The sequence below is a fragment of the Salmo salar genome, chromosome ssa03, assembly GCF_905237065.1.
Source record: "Salmo salar chromosome ssa03, Ssal_v3.1, whole genome shotgun sequence".
In the NCBI taxonomy this organism is placed as follows: domain Eukaryota; kingdom Metazoa; phylum Chordata; class Actinopteri; order Salmoniformes; family Salmonidae; genus Salmo; species Salmo salar.
Window position 1 is genome coordinate 68,881,048 of NC_059444.1, and position 14,499 is coordinate 68,895,546.

The 14,499-nt window shown below is 41.7% G+C and overlaps 1 protein-coding gene across 1 annotated transcript in view; it reads left to right on the top strand.

The window, feature by feature from the left end:
• The window catches only part of LOC106601383 (ubiquitin carboxyl-terminal hydrolase 43), a 93,310-nt gene that overhangs the window by 41,143 nt on the left and 37,668 nt on the right, over positions 1 to 14,499 (top strand). The window contains exon 4 of the mRNA XM_045715187.1: positions 7,589 to 7,681. Coding sequence (XP_045571143.1) covers positions 7,589 to 7,681 — 93 coding nt within the window. The remainder of the gene's footprint in view (positions 1 to 7,588; positions 7,682 to 14,499) is intronic.

The following is a 14,499-nucleotide window of genomic DNA, read 5'->3' on the forward strand; positions in this document are numbered from 1 at the left end:
AAGAGTAGGGGTGTTAACCCTGGTGTCCTGGCTAAATTCCCAATCTGGCCCTCAAACCATCACAGTCACCTAATAATCCCCAGTTTACAATTGGCTCATTCATCCCCGGTAACTATTCCCCAGGTTGTTGCTGTAAATGAGAACGTGTTCTCAGTCAACTTACCTGGTAAAATAACGGATACAAAAAAAAGAGTAACCTCATTAAATCACTGCAGACATTCCAGTAATTACTGAGCCTAGCTGGATCATCAATACTGACAAGGCCCATGCACAGAGTGCAGTAAGAAAGACTGCCCCTCCACCTAACCTTTATGTCTCCTAGGTAACTAGGGACCCCTTCAAGTGCTTTTATGGTCCTGAGTAAAATGAGTGGGTTGGTTGGTTTGTTTGAGGTCAAGTGAAAAACGACAACTGTACAAATCGAATAGGCATAGATTACCTACATATTGAATAAACGTATACAATCTTTGCTCTAGTAGCTTTCCTGCTAAGCTGTGATTGATGAACCTGATTGAGTTTTCACAGTTTTTGTCCTTATAACATTCCTTTCAATCCGTGTTCAGAGCCCCTCAGCGCCTGCTACAGCAGCTTTGAACCCAGAGCCTCTGAAGCTTCACAAGTGTTCATTTAATCTTAGAGATAAAGCCTCCTAGGTGTTTCTATGAAACAGATGCATCTCACAGTTGTGGTCGGGAGATCACTGGAGCTGCTGAAGGTAGTGGCGCTGTTGCAGTACCTTCATCATGATTTGGCTGTCCACTCCTCTCACAGAGGCGCCAATGAGAGTTCTGCATCGAAATGCCAAGTGTAAATCTCTGTCAAGCCCCCAATTTTACGTTAGCTGTACTCTTCTCTGGGTAACCTTGACTAATGTCATACTATATTGACAAGGAATTATGGAAACAACTGCACAATAGAACAGATGTATATTTGGACCTTTTAACTCTGTCGAGAAGTAATTAGAACACTTGCCACTCTGTGGAAGTTTCCATTTGCTTTGTAATTTCCTGCTTGTTTTTGTTTCCTCCATCTGCTAATTTCGTAGAAAATCAGCAGCTTAGTGTTATGCCGTTAATACATCTGTCAGAGCGCATCCCTTAATTGCTACCCACTGATGAATGTTTCTGCTGTGACACCCGGGAATTGGGCGTCTAGACAGGAAGCAGCCATAGCTAGCTCGGCAGCCATAGCTAGCTCACCCACTCAAACACTGTGCCAGACTCACCCAGGATGATTCAGACTGGAATCCAACACTTGACTGATGATCACTGATAGTATAACTTCAAAAACAACATAACTTTGCATTTCAGAGCTACAGCATGGCTTTAGTTCAGTGGAAAAGAGCTCTGGACTACATAGAAATGTCTCTCAAGGAATATTCCATAGTCATATCTTTCCATAACCATCAGATTTTTTCCCTTAGTCCAGTCCAAATCACTCACTCAGGCAACAGCATCATTGTCTGAGATGAGGATTTAGGCCTGGGCGTGAAAGTGTAAAACTGAAAAGCTACTGTCAAAGCTTTTTTAGAATAAGGTGTGAAAGTGGGATTCAGAGTCCCCGTGGTCAGTGAAATGTCCTGTTTCATATCAAATGTCCTGATACATATCCTCATTCTGTCTGGGGGGTTTGAAATGGCATAATACTGTATGTATTTTATATGATTAAATATTTGTCATACTAATAACTAATATAATACTATAAGTGACATATACTTACGATGTTTGTTGTGCTATTTGTTTTAGGAACAGCCTTTGGAGTCCCTATCTTTGATTTGTTAACTGTTCCTCTGTCCCTCTCTCATTGCCTTCCAGCATTTGAGTCCTGGGTGTAACACTACATTATGTAATATAATTATCACTGTAATGGGTCTGTTTGTCACTATACAATCACCAGGCCCATTATCCTTGACAAGACTTAGTCTGTGTACAAACAAGCTTCATATATACTGACAGGCCTTTTATCTCTTTAAGTTTTGGATGCTGATTCGATTTGACGTTCATCACATGTTGGTGTCATTCAATTGATTGTCATTCAATTGACTGTACAGTACCGTTATTACAATTCTCTCTGTCTGAATGTGATGTCTCCGCAAAAGTTAAGTGCCTACTCTAACTCTGGAAGTATTGCTTTTGAACCTATTATTTCTCTACAACTCTGTAGACTCTGATCAAATCATGCATTGCCCAGTTCTTGAAGGTAAAGCTTTGATATAGCTAGTTTTGTTCTCATCCCACAGCATGACTCACTGCCTAGCATGGGTAATATGCAGTGAAACTCTCTGTGTTATCTGTCAAGCGCTGCTCATTTGAGTGAAACCAAACAGTAGGCAGCAGAGCATGGATGTGGTGTACTGTAGTTTCACAGGAAGCCCAGCCTTTTTACAGCGGCACGAAAACCCACCACTCTCTCAGAGCTTCTCGCCTCTCTTTGTCTGAATCGTTTTGACTGGGTGACCTTCATTTTGTCTCGCCACTTAATTTATTTATATTTCTGTAAGAGGGTTGAATAAAAAGGGCTTTGAAGCGTTTTTGAGATTATTACTGTGACTCAAGGTAATTCCTTTGTTTTGTCTGGATGCTCAGGATCACTTGCTGAATGATGCCTTACATATCAACAATCTCTAAAGAGGCCATGACCTTTTGAACTCAGAGATGCAGTGAGGCTGCAGGCTCACTGAGAAGAATTAACAGCCAATCTTTAGGCCAGGGATCATCAATTAGATTCAGCCGCAGGACAGGATGGTCGGGGGGCCGGACCATAATTACAAATGCTCAGGACCATAACTACAAATGCTCAGTCTTCCCTGTGGCTCAGTTGGTAGAGCATGGTGTTTGCAATGGCAGAATGGTGTGTGCAACGCCAGGGTTGAGGGTTTGATTCCCACGGGGGACCAGTACAAAAAAAAACATTTTTCAGAGAGAGAACTTGTAAATTGGTCCAATTCGACCGGAACACAACAGGAGGGTTAAATGACTTGCCAAGGCAACTGACAGACTCCAATAACCCTTCTCAATTATTTTTCATAAAAATAAAAAAAAATGCATGAAATGAAATGTATGCATTCACTACTGTAAGTCGCTCTGGATGAGAGCGTCTGCTAAATGACAAAAAATGTGAATACAAATCATTTGTAGACTGCAAATTGACCACAAGAAGCCCAAACAGATATATTTGACTACAAAATAGTAATTTTAAACCTTGCTTACATTTGTATATGATAACGTGTCTCTCTGTTATACGTGGGAGTACTTGGGAACTGATTTCCAAAAATAAAATCACTTGGAGCTCATATCCTGGTGTTTTTACAGTCCAACAATGAAAATGTAAAAAACAATATACACTACCAGTCAAAAGGTTGGACACACCTATTCATTTCAAGGGTTTTTCTTTATTTTTTACTATTTTGTAGAATAATAGTGAAGACATCAAAACTTTGAATTAACACATATGGAATCATGTAGTAACCAAAAAAGTGTTAAACAAATCAAAATCGATTTTATATTTGACATTCTTCAAAGTAGCCACCCTTTGCCTTGATGACAGCTTTGCACACTCGGCATTCTCTCAACCAGCTCCAAATGGAATGCTTTTCCAACAGTCTTGAAGGAGTTCCCACATATGCTGAGCACTTGTTGGCTGCTTTTCCGTCACTCTGCGGTCCAACTCATCCCAAACAATCTCAATTGGGTTGAAGTCGGGTGTTTGTGGAGGCCAGGTCATCTGATGCAGCACTTCATCACTCTCTTTCTTGGTCAAATAGCCCTTACACAGCCTGGAGGTGTGTTTTGGGTCATTGTCCTGTTGAATAACAAATGATAGTCCCACAAAGCGTAAACCAGATGGAATGGGGTATCTTTGCAGAATGCTGTCGTACCTATGCTGGTTAAGTGTGCCATGAATTCTAAATAAATCACTGAAGGTGTCACCAGCAGAGCACCCCCACACAATCACACCTCCTCCTCCATGCTTCATGGTGGGAACCACACATGCGGAGATCATCCGTTCACCTACCCTGTGTCTTACAAAGACACAGCGATTGGAACCAAACATGTCAAATTTGGACTCATCAGACCAAAGGACAGATTTCCACCGGTCTCATGTCCATTGCTCATGTTTCTTGGCCCTAGCAAATCTCTTCTTATTATTGGTGTCCTTTAGTTATGCTTTCTTTGCAGCAATTTCGACCATGAAGGCCGAATTCACCCAGTCTCATCTGAACAGTTGATGTTGAGATGTGTCTGTTACTTGAACTCTATGAAGCATTTATTTGGGCTGCAATTTCTGAGGCTGGTAACTCTAATGAACGTATCCTCTGCAGCAGAGGTAACTCTGGGTCTTCCTTTCCTGTGGTGGTCCTCATGAGAGCCAGTTTCATCATAGCCCTTGATGGTTTTTGACTGACCTTCATGTCTTAAAATAACGATGGACTGTCATTTCTCTTTGCTTATTTAAGTAGTTCTTGACATAATATGGACTTGGTCTTTTACCAAATAGGGCTATCTTCTGTATACCAAACAACCCTACCTTGTCACAACAGAACTGATTGGCTCAAACGCATTAAAAAGGAAAGAAATTCCACAAATTAACTTTTAACAAGGCACACCTGTTAATTTAAATGCATTCCAGGTGACTACCTCATGAAGCTGGTTGAGAGAATGCCAAGCGTGTGCAAAGCTGTGATCAAGGCAAAGGGTGGCTGATTTGTTTTAACAATTCTTTTGGTTACTACATGATTCCATATCTGTTTTTCATAGTTTTGATGTCTTCACTATTATTCTACAATGTAGAAAATAGTAAAAATAAAGAAAACCCCTCAAATGAGTAGGTGTGTCCAAACCTCTGACTGGTACTATATATATATATTTTCTCTGGAAACTTGGGGGGGCCAAATAAAACCTCCTGCAAGCCAAATTGGGGGAACCCTGCTTTAGACCCTTAACCTTTAGTAGATTGTTCTAATAATAGCTGTTATAACAAATATAATTAATTCATTTATTTTTCAGGAAATGTGACATTGAACGTCCCGATACTTGGAAACATGGCTTTTAGCGTTTTACCCAGGCTAGTGCAGCCCGCAAGTGTTTTTTTTGGGCCGCCCAAAGTTTTTTTGCGGGGCGGGGATTTTAGTGTTTGGTAAAAAAATACTAAAATCAACAGGAAAATAGTTTAATTTAGGAAATCTGTTCCCAAGTATTCCCACAAATAAAAAAGGAGACCTACAATAAGTGCACAAAACATGCTCTTTTCATGACATAGACTGACCAGGTGAATCCAGGTGAAAAGTTATGATCCCTTATTGATGTCACTGGTTAAATCCACTTCAGTCAGTGTAGATGAAGGGGAGGAGACAGGTTAAATAAGTATTGTATCTCTCTCTCTCTCTCTGGGAAAATATATAGTATTTTTCCCCAATTTCTCAATTTAGGGCGGCAGGTAGCCAACCTTGTGGTTAGAGTGTTGGGCTGGTAACCGAAAGGTTGCTGGATTGAATCCCTGAGCTGACAAGGTAAAATGTTCTGCACCTGAACAAGGCACTGTTCCCTGGTAGGCTGTCATTATAAATAAGAATTTGTTCTTAACTGACTTGCCTAGTTAAATAAAGGTTCAATTTAAAATTTTAAAAAAATATCCAATTGTGATCCAATTACAATCTTGTCTAATTGCTGCAGCTCGGTGAAGGTTGAGTGATGCGTCCTCTAAAACATGACCCACCAAACCGTGTTTCTTAACCCAGAATCCAGCTGTACCAATGTGTCAGAGGAAACACCGTTCAACTGATGACCGAGGTCAGCCTGCAGGCACCCGGCCTACCACAAGGAGTTGCTAGAGCACGATGTGCTATGTAAAGCACCCCTGGCCTAACCTGTTGCTGGATTTTTTACGTTCAACAGTTTCCCGTGTGTATCAAGAATTGTCTACCACCCAAAGGACATCCATCCAACTTGACACAACTGTGGGAAGCATTGGAGTCAACATGGGTCAGCATCCCTGTGGAATGCTTTCAACTCCTTGCAGAGTCCATGTCCCTACGAATTGAGGTTGTTCTGAGGGCAAAGGGCTGTTTTGTACACTTGGTGTATGTGATCGTGTCTCGATGTAAATAAGATATGAAATTATTGTTATTTTCAAATATAATCTCTTTTTGGGCTTAGTTGGGGTCAATTTGCAGTGTACAAATTATTATAATTATGTTTAGGTCCCACACTATCCGCTCTGTCAAAAATCGTCCCGTGGCTGAATCTAGTTGCCTACCCCTGGGCTAGTGTTTAAGCTGACTCAAACTCTCACCCTTCAGCATCACTGCTTCAAAGACAGGGATTCCCTCTCAAGTGTTGCTCACACTTCATCCATTAGGCATTACGGGAATATCACCTCCTTTTCCTTTAGGCCTAAGTGTTCCTTACCAATGCACAGTACATCTATGTTTTATTGGAGCTCCTGGAGTGTTATTTGTATGCAAGGAACATGGGCAGCTCCTCTGTTTCCTGTTGAGAATAAGACATCCGTAGGGGAGCGATCCACTCTGCCAAGAGAGAGCTCCACTCAGAGCCAGTGTCAGCTGGGTTGAGTTGAATAGGGCTTTATTCACTCTCCCCCACTCGCCCCTGTGGGTCTGTCAGGTGCCTTCCTAGAAGGGAAACACATTTAAACAGCTATGCTCTGGCTAAGATTCCCATGGTAGGCTACCCCTTGTAAAGGTTCCTGACATGCAGGCTGGAGAAGTGAAAGCTCTGTGCACTGATCCAATGAAAAATACTAAACACAGGAATAGGGATATACTGTCTTAAAACATCGCCTTGCTGGGTAAAAGAGTAAGAGGGACATTTATGCTTGAAATTCAGATTTGCGAAGAAACCATAGCTTTGTCAACTTGTTTTGATTGTATGCAGCAAAGTCATTGTTGAACTCAATTCCACTCCAGTCCTAAAGGCTCTTATAGTTTCAGGCAGCCTTGTGAAATGCTTTTCGCTTCCTGACTAGAAAAAACAGTCATGGAGTTCTTGCCATAGAACTATTACAGGATTTAGAAGTACTTCAAGTCAAGTTCAATTCAAGTCAAGTTCAATAGCACTGCAGTCTGAGGACTTCCATGGAAATACCCTCTGACTCTTTGTTCAAACAATTAGTGATTTGCCAAAATAAGCAACTTCCTCTCCTAAACATAAAGGGGTCTGTTGGAGCCAGTGTGTGAACCAGGTGTGGAATGAAATATTGGTAGAATGGAAGATTTGCTCTCTTTTCCTGTCCTTTGAGTCCTATGGCCTGAACATTCATATAGGAAGGAAACAAGCCATCTCTTAGGACTGTTCTCTATTCTTCCCATGATGATATTAGTGATCATTAGGGAATCGCTGAGTGCTGGTTCCCATTTAAAGGGACAGATGCATCGTGAGGCTTTTTCCCAATACCCACCCCCTTATCTTTCCCATAGAAAATCTCTACAGCAACATCAAGACATACTGTACATACAGTGTGTCCATTTTAATAGCAAGATGCACTTTCCTGCTGGCCTGACACAGAAGTGCATGTTCAGGTGTCTAAAACAGGCGTCAAACATCACACAATCTTGTTTTTCTTTCCACAGGTCATCGCTGACCTGCCCTCATTGTCATAAACAGAGCAACACCTTTGACCCTTTCCTCTGCATTTCACTTCCCATCCCTCTCCGCCACACCAGGTGAGTACTATCCCTGTTAGTGCACAAACCATACTGAATACACAACCATGCAACACATCACACCACACCATGGTACTACGTGAAGCTATTGGGAGACATCTGTCAGTAAGACTCAAAGCCATAGTAGACGGAAAGACTTGCCTTAGGTACAGACGTAGAAATTCACTGTAGACAAGACTCAAGCACTGGTGTCTTTTTAACGTCCCTTTCAGTCCTCTAGAGGCTCATCATTTTAGAGGAATGAATAAAGATCTGGAGTAGCACAGAGAAACAATAGACCTGGCTGAGATGGAGTGTACTTGAAGCCCAGAGGAAAGCCCTGAGGAGCACCACCTCAGAAACCAGGAACAATGTCACATTCATGTCCAGGTCACAAAGATCACTCCATCCCTGCTTGGCCGCTGTTAGCCTGTTCAGGAAATACATTTTTAAGGAGTTAGTCCCCCCCAAGCCCTTACTCTTCAAGCACCTACACCCTCTCATTAATTGTGCTCTTTGTGAAGACTTTTGACAACTTTGTTTTTTGTTAAAAGCAGGAGATAATGTTTCCTCTCACACACTGCCTGACCAACCCTAAGTCAAAACAGTATGGTTTTCACCTTTATTCTCCAGTGCAGATGGAGGAGTTGTCCTAATTGGAAAATATGATTTAGAGTCAAGCAATGAGTTTAACACCTATCTCAGATTCCTGGGCTGGAGTGTCATAGAAGTAAGTGCATGCAGCTGTGTCCTCCTATTGAGGTACCAGGGTGTGCCTAGAAATTTCAAAGCCTAACACACACTCATCTATCCAATCCTACACCACAAATGGACACTACAACGTTGATCTCATACTGTAGATGATCGTTCATACTGAGCATCCAACGTAAAGCTAGAATCCTTAGTTGCTACATGAATTTGAGAGTGGTTACATATTTCCAGCCCCATCCCTTAGCTTTATAGCGATAAAAGGGCGGGGAGAACGCTTTGTTATTGTTTCAATTAAGGATTCTAGCTTTTACAGGTATTATTTAGAGCTCTCTATTTGTGACACATACAGTCATTGAAATAGTGCTCAGTCTCATGGGGGCAACTGGAGTGTCAATAGAAATTAAGGCCAGGCACGACACCCTCATAGGGAAAATTTTTTCCCCCTTCAATCATATCACAATCATCTTTTACCAGTTGAATGTAGACACAATATAATACTTTTTTGTATACAGATATTTCTGAATTATTTAATAAAAATATGCAAATGAGCCAATTCTCATTAATATGTACATATTTGCATATCACGCAAATATATTTTTATGGACACTGGATGAAGTCAGCCTAAATGTTTTGTTTTTATTTTATTAAGACACTCCAGGACCAGACTTGTCCGGAGCAGATTGTGGATAAATACTTTTAATATCTTTCTATCTGTAAAATACTGAAGACATGTACGTAAAATGCATTTGATGCATTTTTTTCCCAATAGTTTTATTTATTTAGAATATAAACAACATATCAACAATTCCCTCTGAGTAAGTCTGGAGAATATATCTAAGGATAACCACACAACATTTAGTGAATGAAGATGTGGGAAGAGTCTGACTTTCGGGAAATGGCGGCTAAAGACAAGTACACTGAATTTAGACTACCAAACGCCTATTTAGACCCAGTCATCATCTCAACAAAGTAAGTTACTAAATATAGTCCAGTTTGTAACACTCTCTATGAAATGGGCTTCTAAATTATGTGTAATTTAATGTTGGGAGCTTTAAAATGATTAAAGTGGTTAAAATGTATTAAAATGTTGATGACGGTAGAATGATAAACTAAAGAAAATATAAATAAGTACATAAGTATTCAGACCCTTTGCTTTGAGACTCGAAATTGAGCTGAGGTGCATCCTGTTTCCATTGATCATCCTTGGAGTCCACCTGTGGTCAATTCAATTGATTGGACATGATTTGGAAAGGCACACACCTGTCTATATAAGTTCCCACAGTTGACAGTGCATGTGAGAGCAAAAACCCAGCCATGAGGTCGAAGGAATTGTCCATAGAGCTCCGAGGCAGGATTGTGTTTCGGCACAGATCTGGGGAAGAGTACCAAAATATTTCTGCAGCATTGAAGGTCCCCAAGAACACAGTGGCCTCCATCATTCTTAAATGGAAGAAGTTTGGAACCTCCAAGACTCTTCCTAGAGCTGGCTGCCCGGCTAAACTGAGCAATCGGGGGAGAAGGGCCTTGGTCTGGGAGGTGACCAAGAACCTGATGGTCACTCTGACAGAGCTCCAGAGTTCCTCTGTGGAGATGGGAGAACCTTCCAATAGGACAACCATCTCTGCAGCACTCCACCGATCAGGCCTTTATGGTAGAGTGGCCGGACGGAAGCCACTCCTCAATAAAAGGCGCATGACAGCCCACTTGGAGTTTGCCAAAAGGCACCTAAAGGACTCTCAGACCATGAGAAACAAGATTCTCTGGTGTGATGAAACCAAGATTGAACTCTTTGGCCTGAATGCCAAGCGTCACATCTGGAGGAAACCTGGCACCATCCCTACGGTGAAGCATGGTGGTGGCAGCATCATGCTGTGGGGGGATGTTTTTCAGCAGCAGGGACTGGGAGACTAGTCAGGATAGAGGGAAAGATGAACGTAGTAAAGTACAGACAGATCCTTGATGAAAACCTGCTCCAGAACACTCAGGACCTCAGACTGGGCCAATGTTCGCCTTTCAACAGGGCAACAACCCTAAGCACACAGCCAAGACAACGCAAGAGTGGCTTTGGGACAAGTCTTTGAATGTCCTTGAGTGGCTCAGCCAGAGCCCTGAATTGAACCCGATCGAATATCTCTGGAGAGACCTGAAAATAGCTGTGCAGTGACGCTCCCCATCCAACCTGACAGAGCTTGAGAGGATCTGCATTGAAGAATGGGAGAAACTCCCCAAATACAGGTGTGCCAAGCTTGTAACGTCATACCCAAGAAGACTCAAGGCTGTAATCGCTGACATAGGTGTTTCAACAAAGTACTAATTAAAGTAACATTTCTAAAAAACAGTTTTTGCTTTGTCATTATGGGGTATTGTGTGTAGATTGATGAGAAAAAAACAAATTAATACATTTTAGAATAAGGCTGTAACGTAACAAAATGTGGAAAAGTGTCAAGGGGTCTCAATACTTTCTGAACGCACTGTAGATGCAAAAATGTCATTTCAGCCTGTGGTGCCTGGCCTTAAGCAAACTTGTATGCTAATTGGAGAATCGTTTTTTTTAAATCTAGCTCAAACAAACAGCTTGCCAGGCAAACTTTACATAATCGCCTCATTCGTTCTACTTTTGGCTAATGGCATTGAATACTGTAGACAGTTATGAAAGGAAGAAGCAGATGGTTTGCCTTTTAAGATTTTGTACATGGTTGCCCATGTAAGAAAAAAGGTATCATATACAAAACTATCTCCATAAACCCTAACACAAACTAAAGTGCAGACTTTCAACACCAACAGTCATTTACACCAACTCCAACCTCACACATATGCATTTATTTATTGGACTGCTATTTTCTTACAGAAATGTGTTCCCACATGTCATATATACAGTAAGTATGTGGTTAGTTATGATCTAGTGTGTTAACCAATGTGGCAGAGTCAGCCCGACATGGACCCATATTGATGTTTTACCCTAATGGACTGAGTGGTATGGCAGGCGTCTCCATTTAAACACATTAACTTCACTAAATGAGACACTCATTACAGATCAGCATGTTATTACTGTAAAGATCCTTCAGAGATCTTGTTGTATAATGTTCTTGTCCTCCCGAGGAAAAGGTTTGCGATTCATTATCATGATTGATTGTAACGGCTGTCGTATAGAGGGGACCAAAGCGCAGCATGTTGAGTGCTCATTATGATATTTATTAACTCAAAAACCCTAAAGACAAAATAACAAACAATCAGAATACAGTTCTGTCAGGTACAGAGACTAAACAGAAAATAACTGCCCACAAACACAGGTGGGAAAAAAAACCCTACTTAAATATGATCTCCAATTAAAGACAACGGGGACCAGCTGCCTCTAATTGGAGATCAACTCCCCCCGCCAAAAAACACATAGAAATAGAAACCTAGAATTTAAACATAGAAATAGAAAACATAGAAAACACCCCCTGTCACGCCCTGACCTACTCTACTATAGAAAATGACATCTTACATGGGTCAGGACATGACATTATGTCACAGTATCTAACGAAGGTGGCGCCCCTCCTCGGTCGGGCGGCGCTCGGCGGTCGTCGTCGCCGGCCTATTAGCTGCCACCGATCGTTGTTTCTGTGTCTTTTGGTTTTGTCTGTCTGTCTATCTCGCACCTGTTTTGTGTTTGTCATTAGTGGGGGGTTATTTAGTGTGTATTTTCAGTTGGGGTTCTCGTGCGGGATTGTTTATTGTCCACTCAGGACAGTTGGGATTGTAAATTGTTATTGTCGATTATTATTGCCGGGCTGCGCCCCGTGCGCTTTTTGTTTCCAGTGCGCTTATTTTGGGAAGGTGTTTTTCCCCTGGCAGACTTCGCCACGTGCCTGGTGCCCTACGGCTATTGCGTGTTACTAATATTATTAAAACACAGTTGCTCCGGCCCTCTGTCTCCTGCTCCTGATTCCACCTCTCCACTGGTCCTAGACAGTCGTGACACATTAATTCAGCTTTGTATTCAGAGACGGGGAGCTAAACCTCTGAAAGTTGTTCTCGGGATGTAGCCACTATTTGCAGTAGCTTAGAATAATCATAGACTCAGATTCCCATTCAATTGAGGGCTTTAGTTTAGTATTCAGTCACTGGGAATTGAATTCCCATAATAGGTATTGGGTGCATCATGTAACGTTATAGATTGTTAATTATCCCTATGCCTGCCTTTCTAGTTTTGAGCTGTTGAGTGTGTGGGGATGTTTTGCCACTCTCAGAATGGTTCCAAACAAGGTAATTAGTATGAATTAGTAACGCTTGCCTGCTCAGAGCACCATTGATTAACTACTGCCTTCACTGTCTGTGTCTTGAGACACAAAAAGAACCGTGATAATATGAGGCACTGTTTTGGTGTTCCTACTGCCTAGTTAAAGACAGATAAAGGAATGGACTCAGGTGCGCTGCGTCTGTGCATATAGATGTACACAGACTGCATGACCGCTTCATGCATCTCGCTATAGCGTATGCTGAGAATCCTTGACCCCCAGTGTAAAGGTTACCCTGAGTCCAGACAGCAGGGGATCTCACAGCTCAACAACCTTTACTTACTTAAGTAATGCCCGAGAAGCCGGTGTTTGGAGGATATATTGGCACGGGTGTTGTTAGGCCCGAGAAGAAGTTGAGGGCCAGCAAACCGTGCCAATATATCCTCCAAACACCGGCTTCGAGGGCATTGTCACTTTTATACAATGGGTTACCAAAATATTCAAATAAAAAAAATATTCACATTTTCATGAAAATCGTTATTTTGATGAATTTATTCATACTATTTCATCCTTCCACAAGATATAGTCCTGACACAAATCTAGGGTGACTACCTAAGCCGACTGGTCGTTCATTCTATCGGTTCGGTTGCCAGAGACGTGACCCAGTCGTTCAGTCTTTTTGTTCTTTATCTATGGACGCGACCCAGTCGTTCATTCTAAATATTCCATTGCCATATTGGCTGGCAACGTTCTTATCACTTGCTTGCCAGCCAACTACGGTTAACTTACAGTCACGTCAACAGTGCAGCCAGAATAACAACAAAGTAGCTGCATTTGCATTTTAAGCTGTTTTCTAGTGACATTTATTTGGATACATCCATAACAATGAGCTAATGATGCACGATTTCACCTGGTGTAGAACATGTACTCTCTCGTCAGGGCACTGTTGTTCGAGAGCAAGCCAACAACACAGCTAACACAATCACTTCAAACTGAAGCTGGAAAAACTTGAAACTAGCTGCTCTTCATTTAGTTTTACCTGTTTTCTATTGATAGTTATTTGTATATATCCATAGAAATGATGCTAATTCATGATTTAGACTGGCTGAGAAAAGCTGCCTACCTGTCTGTCTCATCCTGACTCCCGACACGTTCATTACTATGGGACAGCTGGAGATCAAATTTGAATATTGAAACAATATTGCAAATGTCGGAGTGACAGACAGCAAGGTTTATTCAAATCTCTGCTGTTGAGGACGAAATGTTAGATGCTTTTCATAGTGGAGTTTATAAATTGCCTGGCTGGGCTGATGAGACAGTGGATTGCGCAGTCAGATGGAACAGAGTAAATAGGCATTTTAACGTCATAGATTTAGCCAGTGGTAACTTGTTGAATAGGCACCTGCTGGAATGAGGTTTTAACCAATCAGCATTCAGGATTAGACCCACCCGTTGTATAATACTGTATATCCCCCACTGCTGTGTGTCCTCTGTCCCCATGTGTGATAATGCCTGTGTGCTGGCAGTGGCATCTCTCACTATCTTTATCACGTTAAATCTTCTCCATGGTGGATTATAGAGCAGGTCATCAACAAGACATCACAAAACTCACTTTAATTGATAATTGTCATTAGTCTGCTGGACAATGTAGATACACAGGTAAAATGGGAGCTGTCTCAGTATGGCCTTGTAAATAACAACATACCAATGACTTAGTCTCTGAAGAGCTAATGAAGGCCAGCCCACTCTGGTATAGAGGGTACAATGATTGGTGAAAGCATTGGAGTTTGTAACAAACCTCAACACCCCATGGGACACAGTGTTCAGCCACAGGGGCAAACATGTACAATGTATCACCATAGTTGATTACAGGCAAAAAGGGAGTGGAAACAAGTCTCTTTCTCGCTT